The sequence below is a fragment of the Diprion similis genome, chromosome 9, assembly GCF_021155765.1.
Source record: "Diprion similis isolate iyDipSimi1 chromosome 9, iyDipSimi1.1, whole genome shotgun sequence".
NCBI classification, from domain to species: domain Eukaryota; kingdom Metazoa; phylum Arthropoda; class Insecta; order Hymenoptera; family Diprionidae; genus Diprion; species Diprion similis.
Window position 1 is genome coordinate 5,551,741 of NC_060113.1, and position 14,079 is coordinate 5,565,819.

Sequence of the window (14,079 nt, forward strand, 5' to 3'; positions counted from 1 at the left end):
TTGTCGTGCTTGATTTCGCAGTGAGTTTTTTTTTTTTTTTAATCTAATGTACAACCGTGTAATTGATATCAGTTAATTTATTATTATAATAATTTGTTTAAAATGACGTCCTGTTAATCACAGGGCGTCCTTTTTAACTAATAGTATCATCTCAAGAACCATAATTTAATGTAACCCAAATTATATTATATATTTTGTCCAATTTATAATAAATTTAACGCAGTTTCTTATTGATTTGGTCTACTAGTTCATCCACCCTTTGAGAGACCCCGCGAAACTTGCTCGGTTCTGGGCCAATCATTTGAATTAGTTGCGGTACTTCCTGTCCGCTGATTTGCGTAAAGCGAGCTAGTGCTTTCATACAACGGAATAGTTGCTCCTCGGATGGATTGCTGTTGAAGTACTGTAGAAGTGCCATTGTCAGCTCAACGGCTACGTCATCGAACACCTAAATTGAGAGGGTTCATAAGAATCGGCAAAAATATTGGATGCCTTGGACAGTTTTTTGAAATTTGTGCTGAAATGGATTCGCAGTGTTCCTTGGTAGCAACTGTACTGCATGAATTCTATATGTAATATAAACCAATTTTGGTATAATAGGAGAACTGGAAGTAATGAATAGCTGTTCAAATTCCCATTACACTTCGAGTCAATGTCTATTTGATAGTAACGAATAAAGGTTCGTTGACAATTAGCAAGTATTCAATTCAGTATATATTGTGTATTTGTCTTACTAATAAACTTATTTACAGAAGGGACTTTAACAGCTGTACCTTAGAAATGCTGCCTTTTGGTAAAAGTTGCCGAAGATTTTTGCTTTTGTTCATTTTCTGAAAAAAATATCCAATACCTGCAGAAGTATCTATTCAAATTTTGATATTTTTGCAGCTGAATCTAGTTAGTACGAATAAACGTATCATCATTTATTGCGTCACATAGTAATAGGATAATAATTGCTGATACCCATAAGCCGTGAATTCATATTGCAAGCATGCCAGTTAACTTGAATAAATTTTGTAGGAAACTCTATACCCAAAGCAGTTTTAATAGCTCATCAGTTTAGACAGATAATAGGCCAAAGCTGCAGGAAATAAGGCAGCACTTCTATTCAGTAGTATCTCAGGCTGCAGCTACAACAATCTATATATGTTACAGACGCGAATATTACACAATGAGAACTCTGTTCTCAACTAAATTTAGTATGAGAGATTGATAATTTTCACATGTTGAAATGTTAGTGACAATCCGTTGAACACCCATTCATTGCTTCTATTCTAAATTCTGTCACCTACTTCTATGTATAGAAACAAATTGCTCGATGTAACTTTTGTCTGATAGTTATATTACACAAAAGGACGCAAGTAAAATGGATCTTTTTATGTGCCAAACGTTCGTACAAAAGCTTTTTTTCATAATCAGAAAATTCTAAAGACCTTGTACATAGGCTAGCACTATAATGGTGATTTACCGAGTGATTTTTAAAATAGAATTTCAAGTCATTACTCTACGAATGACAAGAATATAAATAAGTTATTTACGTCTTGTCAAATCACCACGAAATCATCGATACGAGATGAGAAATTATTACTAAGCAGTAAACATGCGAAGAAAAGTGAAATTTGCGTAACGTCTTTCTAATAATGTGAGGCACATAGTTAACAGCTGTAAGTAAAAGTTTAAAAAAGTTAATTGATAAGCTGGATATAGGATACAGACCACAGTTTTTACCTCCTTGCAAGCAAGGTTGTGAATGATCGCTGCGCCTCGTTCTTGTAATTCAGGGGTTTCGGAGAGAAGCGAGTGTACAGCGACTTTCGTTGTCACTCTGATATTGCTGATGTTCTGGTTTTGATGGGGCCATTCAGAAATGTACAAGAGCCATTCTGAACTGCTTAGATTTTCAAACATATTTGCCATCTAGAAAAATATACGTTACGTATCTTAGTGTAGTGTTCTCTCCCTTCAAATATCATGTTGAATTTGGGTTCGATTATTTCAATGCTAATATTCAAATGCTCCACAACCAAGATGTTTACTTACAAATAATGATAAGGAGAGTTGTTCTTCGTGTGGGTGACGATCAATGTCAAAAGCATAATTCATCAGAATATGTTCTCTGCGATCTTGGTGTAAAAGTAAAATGACATCGTCTTTCAGAGCTGCAACTGCCAGTACGTTCAAAAGTCGCACTCTAACTGCTGCATCGAGGGATTTATCGTAGAGCAAACGTCCTGTTAATGAGAAATAATCACATCAGAGGTGGAAAAAAATTACGCACTTCACCTCCTGTACGATCCTTGACAAAAAATAAAAACCTATGAAATTCAGGAAATTATCTCCCAGTGCCCAAGAGCCTTCATCTTCCAGCACATACTGGTGAAGTTCCTCGAGGCTCTTCTGTTCAGCTTCGTTCAGTTTACCATCGACCAGGCCAACCAAAGCGTCAAAGTCAACCCTCGCGTCCACTGTATCTTTGAAAACTACAGGTGGATCACGTTGGCGTTTTTTTTCTTCAATATCACGTCGTTCATCTGCTTCCATTTGTAACACTCTGTCCGATGGCAACATTTCCGCACCGGTGTCGCCATTGGTAGATTGAATTTCACTAATTACACCTGAAAACAGAATGATATTTTGCTTGATGGCTAATATAAGTCGATACTCCATTTTTCTCGTCTTGCTTAAAAATGAAAAAAACTCACTAGTTTATGAAATTATCAAACACTGTTGTGTGCATGTAATGTTCTGACGGGAATACTGATATGCAGCTTTGTTAGTAGTATTATCAGAAGATGAGACAATACAGATCGCAACGATTGACCTATACTTATCACGATCATTCACGAGTCACAGTTAATTAGTGTAATTTGTGTTCTATGGGGACATACTCTCACTTTCTGCCATTGCTGCGTTATAGCTGCTTGGTTCAGTGCTATTGCTTCCGCTACCGCTACTGCTCTTGTCTTTCTTCTCCTTCTTCTTCTTTTTTTTCTTTCGCTCTTTCTTTGCCAACTTCTCGTTGATTACGTTCCTCCTTTCCTCCAAAGCTATTGAGTTCAATCTAAAAATGAAAATTCCTGGTAAAACATGCGTTAACGATAATTGATCGAGATCTAAGTAATACAAGTAATGCTTAACAGTCATGTCATCATCAAATTTCGCTTGCACATATTTTGCTACAGTCGAATTGAAAGATAAACAATAATAATTAAATTTCTTGTGCCAATGTTACAAGCATAATATTATCATAATGAGAGTATATTGGGAAATAGGTATGCAAGGAATAAAACCAAGATATGTAACACATTCATGTATATTATATTTATTCAACAGTATATACTATTTGTGTTAAACTGCAGAATAGAAATCAGCTGTGCAGTTCGATAGAACTTCACTAGTGCTAACTTTAATACGGTCAACAACCCTTATTTCCCAGTCCTATCTCTGACGACTTGCGTCAGTTATGAAGGCTACGATGATTTGCAGGCAAGCACAGTCAACAGCTAAGGGATCCCACCAAGCATTTCACACCAACAAAGTTTTACTATACTGAAGCCCAAGAAAGCATAAAGCAGAGAAGAACGCTGAAAATTCAGAAGTATAAGAGAGATTTGATATTTGTAAATGGAGGTATTTCTACAACCTTGTTTGTCTCTTCAATAGTAAAGTTCAATGAAATCTGTTACAGAAAAGCTTATTACGTTGTTAGTTGGCTACAGATCACTTTAAAGTAGAAAATTATTTATCACCACACCACATAACGAGCACAAATTATTGAAAAGCTATTTTCTTTTAGAAAAAGGACGAGACCTCGCTTCTTCGATAGCTGAATTCAGGCGTTGAAAATCAGGTGATTCCTCTCGATGAATTCTAGGTTCGACGAATCTTTGACCACTCGAAAAGCCTGAACTAGCTCCGTTACTTAATGTGTCTATCAAGGGTCTCAGAGCTTGTCCTATTGGCCTACAAAATACGTTTTAGCTATAAGTATTCATATTTTACTAGAATACAAGCTACCTTGAATTAACTTTTAGATATTCGTAATTAGATGTTCAAAATTTTTACATCGGTGTTAGAAATTTCAAACTTACGTGCTAAGTATTTCTTCCGGTAGATCAAGAATGTATTTAGGGATGCCTTTTCCGACCAAAAAGTTGCTCACTTCGTCAGTAAAACAGTTGCAGTTGTGTTTGAACAGGTCGTAAGTCCCAGGTCTAATAAAATCAACGCACAGCCATGTGTGTAAGTACAGTCGACAGTGCATGAGAGCACAAAATATTTCTTTTAAAGCTGATAGAAAAATTTATTTCAACAAGATGGTTATTACTCACGCAAATTTCGAGGTACCAAGACCGTTAATGTATTCAAGGAACACTGAATATGGAAGATAGGTATCACCAACTTTCTCCACCTTCAATGGCTCACCAAGTTCAGTTCCACCCTGTCAAAAACAAAAAAAAAAAACAAAAAAACACGTCTGAATAGAGAATACCAAAAATATAATTGAATTCATGTTTTATTTTCATATCTATTGATACTATTATTTATACAGCACTGTGCAGATTCCAGCACCCAAGTCACACGGTAAGCTAGATAGAGACGAGGGAGGTACATCATCCAATGAATAAGATGACTATAATTAGAAGAGTGGGCAGTGTACCAATCTGCTGCGCATCGGCTGGGGTAATTGCCTATAAGCCTAGTTCATAATATACGGATGTGTAAAATTCTTAAGTAATTATGTGGCATTTTAAGTTCCATCAGCTTGATGTATGAATTAGCACAGTACGTGAGACAAGTGCCGGTTGCCAACAAGGTGCAATACGAATTATAATGTGAAATCAATTCCGTTATTCTAGTTTCTTATTTTATATTATGTCTTAAGATGTGATGTTTTTGGTCAACATATCAATATAAGATTATAAATATTTGAAAGTTTGGTATCAAAATCGTATTAAGCTAATAAACTCGTTTCCACGTGATTAAAATTCATGCATGCAAAAATCTTGCAAAAGAAAAATATTTGAAAAAACCATTTTGATATTCGAAATTTCAAACGATCATTTCTTCAATATTGTTACCTCAAACAAAATTTGTCAAATGAGTCACGGTTAAAAATAACTTGTGATCACCGGCGCTTGTAAAAAAAAAAAATAAGAAAACTCTCGAACGCACTTAATATCATGACTTACAAAAAACGTATTATTATTTCGAATTTACTGTCACAAAATTACGTTGGGTTCGTTCGAAAGATTTTCGCGGCTTTTTCAATCAATCGAAAATTGATAGGTCGACTGATCGGTGTCGGTTGAGAAGCGGAAAATGGAACTAAAACAACCGACTGGGGGATAAAAACAGAGTACAAATTCATCTGCATATTGTGTATCATAATTTTCGAATCTATAGTTTGACGTGTCTATTCTTCAAGGCGGTTATTATACAAATATCACACTAGCTGGATTTTAATCCAAAAACCGCAAATTAACAAAACCCCGCAAAGGGGGGACGAATGCGAACTAGAGCTAAGATGGATAGAAAAAAATAAGATTTAAATTGCAAAATACAAATTGAAAAAAAAAAAATTTAAATATGACTGGATAACAATTTTTTTTTTTATAGGAGATGTTTCCAACCATGTTTTGTCAGTTTGTTACACGCAATGTAATTATTTGAATGCTACTAGTTTTCTGTAATGTAATATACCGTAATTTGTGGCCAAAAAGGAGTACGAATGTGTAACGGAAGGAATATGTTTAAATCAAAAACGAAAAAACAATATATAACTTGTAGCAAAAGGTGTACTATGGCATATACATGCACTTTTCTGTGAAAAAACGAGAATCTGAGTCCGCACTTCGCGCGCACTTGTACTCACACACGTAGACACGTAGTACGTACGATATAATTCACTTCACTACACGTTTCGCGTTGTTCGCTATGACGTAACGAATATATACCCCAGTAATTAATAGAGCTCGACGAAGTGGTGGCAGGGGCAGGTCAGGGCAGAGACGAAGAAGAGACGAAGAGACGAAGAGACGAAGAGGATATGCACGAGGAGGCAGACTTACCGGCGACAGCTTTCGCCCGCGAAGAGAGACCGGGCAGGAAAGTACATACGAGTATGATGGTCTCGGGAAAGAGCTAAGAGAGTCGTCGAAAGAGCCGAGAGAGTGCCCCTACGAACCTGGAGATATTTTTAGTTGTCCTCGGACCAAATTTAGTCCCGGTATGCCTAGTGTATCGTATAGCCAAGCCCCGGACTCTCCGACGGTGAAACCATGACGTGCTTCTACTATTATGCTAACGTTCGCGGTTTTTCCAGGTTTCAATTTCGCGTATTCTACTTCTATCAAACTCTATTTGCTACTCGTGTTACGGTTTTTTCTATTCTTTTCGTACGCTTTTGCTTATTTTAGACGTATATTGCAATTTATACTTTAAACAAATATGACAGTAGGGTTTTATGAGCGCCATGTTGGAGTCAAAGGACCACCTCGCGACTTTAGAACCGAATTTCTGTTTACCATGCTTTAGTTTGATGACAGTTTAGAATTTTCTGACTTTTTTGTACCTGCACAATTGAAATTATGGACATTTTCTAGTTTTCTAATGACGATTCAATTGTGTCGTGAGGTACAAACGAACGAACTCATGGACGCCATGACTGAGTCTACAATCCTTTTCGCGACTTTAGTCCAAGCGTCTTGTCAACCATGTGTTAGATCAGAAGTAATTTCAATTTTGAAACTAACAAAATTTTCTAACAAAGTTAAAAGTACCTATGTAGTACACGTCTATCGTCTCAAATTTCGAAATGTAGTAATTTTTTTCAATCTCTTACCGGACGAACGCTTTGAATACCAGTTGGTCCGAAAAAATACTCGCGTCCATAGGCAACTATAGCTGTATGCCAGATTCCCTCAAGATTCCTTCCTGAAAAAAAAAGAAAAATGGCAATTGAAATTTGATACAAGTATTTGTTAGTAGTGAAAAACCGTTCAGATAAGTCTAAACTTCCGATAAAAATGACGAACGTCGACGTTAAAAATGATACATTCGGCATACGTTGAGCGATGCAAACTACATAAAATAATATTCGTCGATCTATAATCTTTCTACGCAGCGTAAATCGTGTACGAATATACTTATGTATTCCGATGACGCGGCGCAGCGTACGTTAGTATGTTTTTGCGAGTATAATTTATAGATTTGGCATGAAAGTCCTGCAAAAAATACCACAGAATTAGGGAAATGCGTATAAGTAGAACACATACGTCGAATTTGTTTACTGCGCAAAATTGTCCCGTCCGGTATTCAAGAAAGGAACGTAATAAATTTATCTTAGGATCATCGTCGGATTTCTTTGTAAAGTCGTCGATCCTTGTTACGAGTATTTCAGGATGAAAGTCTGCCTTTCAAAATGGATAAATTATTTTTTCTCCCTCGTTGCGAAATAGAGAAACTGTTATAACTTCAAACAATTTCCAAATCGGCAAGACGCGACACCGGCGATCAAACTTATGAAGTTGCATACTAAATCCCCGATTCCCTCCAGCTGCGGTTGTATAATAAATGGGGGGTAATCATTGCGTAACTAGATGGGCTCTACGAGAGGTCTGCAGCATATAATACGTGTATAAATACACGATTCGAATATGTATAGAGACTGTACGTATACGTCTTTATGTATGGTGATGTTCGTCACGTCCGAGCCATTTCATCCCGCGGGTGCCGCTGCTATAGTTACGAATAAATGCAGCTTCTTCTCTGCATTGGACAGTGGGACACGAGGTCTGTGACCCAACCTGTTCCCCAGTCACAGGGGATAAATATAACCAGGAAGACGCCTCCCGCAGCTTCCAGATAGTTTTAGAAGAAAATTACTTACGATGGGGTCAAACCGTTGCCAGGAATCTTACGACCTGCACGCTCTAACCCCTTTACGCAGTATAACTATACATGTATATTTAGCTGCAGCTGATCTACGTGCCTAACGGCAAAGATGAATCGCTCCCTGAACCCCGATTGTTGGCTAACAGATCAGTCATCGCTGAATGAACTCCAATCTACGTCGGAAAATAATCATTTCTTAAAAATATATTTCAACCTGTGAAGAATAATAGATTTTACGTTTTTCAGCGTAACAACCTGCAAGGATTATCAATAGAGATTTTGACGGTTGAGCCAGTTTGAAATTGATCTTAAATTAGTAGTTGAATAAGAGAAAAGAATGATGAATGATTGAACTAATATTGGATAAATTGAAATTCTTGTCCTGAAATTTTTATTTCAAACAAAATTATCACTGCTTGTTCGGTACAGGCTTCTGTATCGTCACTAGTTAAACCTGAATCAAAGATCAACTTGTAACTTGTCGAAATCTGAGTTAATTTTGATTTTAAATGGATCGGTTCTAGGTGATTATCGGCAATTGCCGCAGATCATTGATAAACTAAGTTTTTTGCTACAACTGCAGTTTTAACTTCAAAGGAATAGAAAATTTTGAAATTTCAAAAAATGATCCGTACGACTTGAACGCATAGAGTAATTTTCGATCAGAAATTTCACGTATGAAAATGGGGGAAAAAATTTCTCAGCAAGAAATTTGGGATTGTCACTTTGCAATGTGTCATCTGGTGGGGAAAAATCAAACTAATGCAACCAGGCTGTCAGCTGACCGTTGACCGTCTTTGTTCGCGCGTGGATGGTATAAAAACAGGTATATTATTGATTGTGTTTAATTAATTTATGAGTCATGAGTAATTTGAAGCCTAAGAATTAGGATTTGTCTCCATTAAAATAAAAAACTTAGGTTATGTGGTGACAAAATGGCGCCGACAACCAAGCTCTGACGTCATAAAGAACAATTTCAAATAGCAGGTGCGTGTGAATAGAGTCCCATTTAACGACGCGACAGGAATGTTGTACATCCATAAAATTATTGATGACTAACGAGTCATGTCGCGTCAAAATATAATGTATGGTATGTGTGTACAACATGTATCCCTATGATGGGAGGACGCGTATGCGGAATGCCGCTACCGCCTATTTTAATCCAACGGTAAATTTTATTTATATAACATCCATGCGGCGCTTGGTATACTCGAAACATCTAAAATTATCAACAAATTTGGCAAGTATTTTGAGAACAAATATTACCTAAGTAGAGCGATGATAAATTGCGCTGATGAGTGGCCGCTAAACGAACTTTAATCTCTATTGTTTATGCCGATTTTTAACGATTCCATCGTAGCGATGGAGAGTCTTACCTATCAGCATTTGTGACATCACAGCAGCCATTCCTTTCGTCAGATCGTAGATGTACAGTTCAACGATTGTACCGACTTCCTCGGAATCATCCATGTTGTCTGCCTGCAATTTTAATTAACAAAATTAGCACAACTTCTTTCATCGCATTTCTACGAAAGATTTTCTTTTACAGACAGTAAAATCGGGAAGTATGTACATGTTATTGCAATATGGCGAACATGATTGTCAAAACTGACGAACAAAAGTTTTGGCATTTGAAAACTTGTCTTAGTTTATCTATCCCCAGAAATTACTTATATTCGGATAAAAATAAACAACAATGATTTTAAATTGAATCCCTTCGCGTGGACCAACTTGATCGTTGCTTTAATTTTAATTGTGAACAATTGTGAGCTTTCGGAAAAAAGACACCAATCTGGACGAGGAAAGGAAATGTTGGAGATGCGTTTCCTTTTTCGAAGGAAGAGCGCAAGCATGAGAAAAAAAAATTATAACGATGCTGATGTTTTTTACGAGTACCGTAACTTGTAACGAAAGAGATAAGATCGGCGAACCAGCGGTGGTAAAAAGCCATGTTTTATTGTATCTCGAAAATTTATTGCAGCATCACTTATTACGAAGCTTTAAGATAGTTGTTTATACTACTAAAAGTGAATTTAGTCGATTTTCAAAATAAGTATGAGAATATACGTTTATCGCTGCTGTTAAGATATGACGACAGAGTAAGCATACAGATTGATGTCCAACCACCAGTTCAACAATGAATTTATATAATTTTCGAAACGATTACGAAACGGCTGAGATAAAGTTTTGGTTAAAATTTACGTACGGAGGTATTTTTAAGTTTGGGTATACAGAGTGTCCTCCTCTTCTACACATTTTGCCAGTACCTAGATGTAGACCTTGAATGCATATAAGTTTAGTCCAATTGTTTGAACTACTTGCGACCTGTCGTCGGAAAATCATTGAAAGTCGTCCAAGTTTTCTAATTGCTCGGTTCTTTTAGAAATTTTTCTAGGGCGTGAAATGTAGGCCAAGATCAATCCTGGGGAACGGAGAATTTCAGGATTTTTTTTCTTTTGGTGATACTTTTCCTGTCAATTTCATGTACATACATACATCACACTTCTGAAAAAGCTATCCGCCTTTATCGCGACTGATTACTTGGTACTGAGAATTTTCCCCTGGCGTGAAGTACGTTACGAGCAAATATCGTAAAATAAAATCCGTAAAAAAACAACTGATTTAACAAACTAAAGTTTGGTGAATACGTATAGGAATAGAAAAGCCGAGTTGTAAAAATTTTCGGAAAAATCACATTTTGGGATTATTTTTAAGCGACACGAGTCTTTTACTTGGTATCTTTATGATCCCTGTCAAAGGGAAATTAATTTTTTTTTTTTTTCTTATCACCAATGTTACGAATACGTCATTTTAATCAGATTCGTAAGTCGATTCTCATCAGCTACACATTCATAAGTAAATTTCAATTCTGGACTGTGTGAACATCAATTCGATAAAAGCGTTAAATTTTACTGAGAGTGGGTAAAATTAATGCGAACATCCGTGCCAGAGGATAAAGAAGCTTTGTAAGCACTGCATGTGTAGCTTGGCGGCTACATCGAATGCCAAGATTGTTTGTAACTATAATTCACCGTCCACGTGCGCGGAAGGTAAAACTGACAAGATAACATGACCCGTCACTATCGTAAGTATACCGCATACTAGATATAAGAATGCAATATGCAATTCGAGAAATGATCTGCATTTTAAAGCAGCGCTTAATCGTTGTTACGTCAACAACGCTGAATATACTCAATAGAGAATTCTCAATTTCTTTCTGAGAGTAATGTGAATCAGTTTTACATCGCGTAAAAATCCTCCGATCGCAATATTACAGATGGATTTTTGCAACGAGTAGAAGCTCGTTGTTCAAATTTTTCTGCATCATATGACTATCGTATAGCTTGTTTATCGAATCAAAGGAATTACGGCAAATCGCTCTCGTATACACATGTACGAATTTTGTTGGTTTTCACATCACATTGCGAATAAAGCGCGAGCTTATATAAATGGATCCTAGTTCCTTGCGAAATGTATAGCTATATTATTGAGCATTTCGTCTTTCTTCTGCTGCAATTTTTTATCAAGAAAAATTGTCAAATAACGATTTAGGCATGGCTTTTAGATAGGTGTATAAAATTCTGGAATCAACTTGAAAATGGAATTTTGCCAGGCTTTTGATGTCATACGCTTCGAAAATATTGTTTTCAGGGATTCGCGCAGCAAATAAATAACTTATATAGGAAAGAACGCATCGCGATACGTGGAAAATATTTGTTTCCATTCATTTCATCATTTTACCCACTACACAAGCCTGCCGGAATTTGCAATATTTTTTTTCTGGCAACGTTTTGCAGTTAAATTAGCAAGGTCTGTGAGTAAAACTTGAAGGAACCATGATTCCATGAAAATCGAACATGACGGTACTTTTAACCCGTATATCCAGGCTATTGTTTATCATTTCGACTTCAGATTTTAATTATTGCCGATTGAATACTGCGGTGACTTATACGGCAATAGTAAAAAAATCCAAAAACAGTAAACTGCGATGTAGTTATCAGATTTGAAACCGCGTGCTATAATCGATCGATCAAGTATCGCGTTACAAGAGTAAATCGGGACTTGGGAAAGATGGATCGGTTGAATATGACCGGCGTATAATCAATGATCTATGGAACAAAGAGGAATGCAGGAGAACTGGACAGTTTCCAAAATAGCAAAATCTCCTTAGTCACGATCTTAAAGAAGTAAAAAATCTGTACAACGATCGTACCCAATCTATACTGACAAAGAATGACACCATCATTAATCAATCAAGTGACATACCTTGACCGGTGAATATTTGAGTTCTAACAACGAGACGAAGAGATCTTCACGGTAACTCTGAAGAAAGTAAGGAGTCGATGATGATGATGACGATGACGATGCCGATGGCGAAGAATGGTTATCACTCGATGATAGTGTCAGTGATGGCTCGTGAGGAAGTCTGGTTTCTTATGGTATCTACCCCCGAGTGCAGGTGGTGTACCGTGAAAATTAAGGAGTAGTGTTGGGACTGAGCGTGCGCTGACCCTCCTGGCAACGGATGAAGCCAGTTGGTGCAGTTCGCAGGCGGCAGACCTGTTGCCGCGAAGTCGTGGGGCGAGCTTGAAAGGCAACCACACTCCACCGGTACCACCCGACAAATACCATCTTTCCAGAGAAATAACAAGGTGGAGAGCCAAGCTGCGAAGTAAGGACGGTGCGGTTACACACTCGACACTTCCACCTGCCAACCCACGATATTCTTGGGGCACAGAGCACCGCTCCGATTCCCTACCTACGTTTCTCCCTAATAATAGATCCCTAGTATTTTCCACTCTCTATATGCCTCTTCGTTGTTCGTTGTCGACAAGGGTTACCTACGCGGCGGTCATCGAGATACTCCACTTATACTCTCACAAGTCAGGCTTGGATAAGCCCGCTTGGCACAAATTTGCTATTAAAACGACGCGGAGATTCGAATTTTGAATTGGAAAACTGGGGTGACCTTGAACGTGGAAAAATTTCTCTCCTAAGAAACGTAAACATGTCAAAATGCAGGGAATAATACGCATCTACGTCTGCGGATGGTAGATCGGAATATGTCCTTTTTTATAACGACATAATTTCAATTCTTTGCGGATAGAGGAAAGGACGAAAATTAATTTGTATTCAATTGGATTCAAGTATGCGACCAGTTTCATGTTGTTTACCGAATTACGATTTTTGAGTCTCGATATTGACGTAGATTGCTTATTTCGCATTGGCATACATATTAATAATAGTTAGACACGTGACGGATAAATGTTTATTGGATCGTAACAAGAATTTTATGGCGTTGTAACGAGAAGTCACGAGGTGCTGTATACGTATACGAGCGCCTGAGCGACTGCAATATGACTTGCAAAATTGGCCGACGGGTTGTCTGCGTGCAAGAGCAGTGACACAATCATTGATAAACTGCGTCATAATATGATGTAGGCGAGTGGGGAAATTTATATTTTGGATCAGTACCGAAATCTTCGAAGTTCCTTCCGGCCACAGCGATAGAAACAGTGATAGAAAAAGATGGCGGAAAATGGTTTGTCATTGGTTTCCATTGCGGTTTAGGACTTGATTTTTAAAACCAATATCTCGTGAAGGATCGGAAATTTAACGAGGAGTCATGAGAGGTAAAACACATAGTCACATTTAGTAGCTAGCTTGTAAGAGCGATGATTAGTACAGTGGAAAAGTATGAAGGCAAAAAATCTTGCAGTTACTAAGAGTTTACTTTAATGATCACGCACCGCAGATAATTTGAGATCCATAGAAGCACAGGACAACGGCTTTTACGCGGTTAATTCTTTTTAAAACCGTGACTAATCATGCTGTACTTACCAGTATTAAACTCAAAAGCACCGTGATTGATACAATATTAACATAACGCGAACACAAAAATAATAATAACAACGATTGTAATCCAAATGTGAAAAGACGTATACAGAATGAAGAGGCAACTCGTTAATGCCGGAGACATCCTGATACCCAGATGAATTATTAATTAACTGCCAAACAAATCGATTGTTATTCTTATTATATGTGTTTATTTTTATAACACATGCAATTATAAATACGTATGCAATAAACATACAACATTAGACACAAATGTGCATACATGTGTGTGTCAATGTGCTGTCTATGCTTCCGCCTATGATACGTGGATAGATCTGCAACCTGTTT

General features: G+C 37.2%; 1 protein-coding gene across 4 annotated transcripts; it reads right to left on the minus strand.

Annotated features, from left to right (window-relative positions):
- Positions 1-15: 15 nt before the first annotated feature.
- Positions 16-12,578, minus strand: LOC124410437. Of its 4 annotated transcripts, none has more exons than XM_046888808.1 (13): positions 12,247-12,578; positions 12,163-12,203; positions 9,273-9,375; positions 6,845-6,936; positions 4,332-4,441; positions 4,092-4,214; positions 3,811-3,963; positions 2,895-3,061; positions 2,316-2,615; positions 2,041-2,231; positions 1,729-1,917; positions 774-830; positions 16-448 (listed from the first exon to the last, which is right to left on the minus strand). In XM_046888808.1, exons 3-13 carry the CDS (start codon positions 9,364-9,366, stop codon positions 215-217), a joined length of 1,710 nt encoding a protein of 569 aa, XP_046744764.1. In that variant the 5' UTR covers positions 9,367-9,375; positions 12,163-12,203; positions 12,247-12,578; the 3' UTR covers positions 16-214. The 4 variants fall into 4 exon arrangements, with proteins under 4 accessions (XP_046744764.1, XP_046744763.1, XP_046744766.1 ...); XM_046888807.1 differs by having other exon boundaries at positions 2,889-3,061; positions 12,247-12,576; XM_046888810.1 differs by lacking the exon at positions 774-830 and having other exon boundaries at positions 2,889-3,061; positions 12,247-12,574.
- Between the last annotated feature and the right edge of the window lie 1,501 nt (positions 12,579-14,079).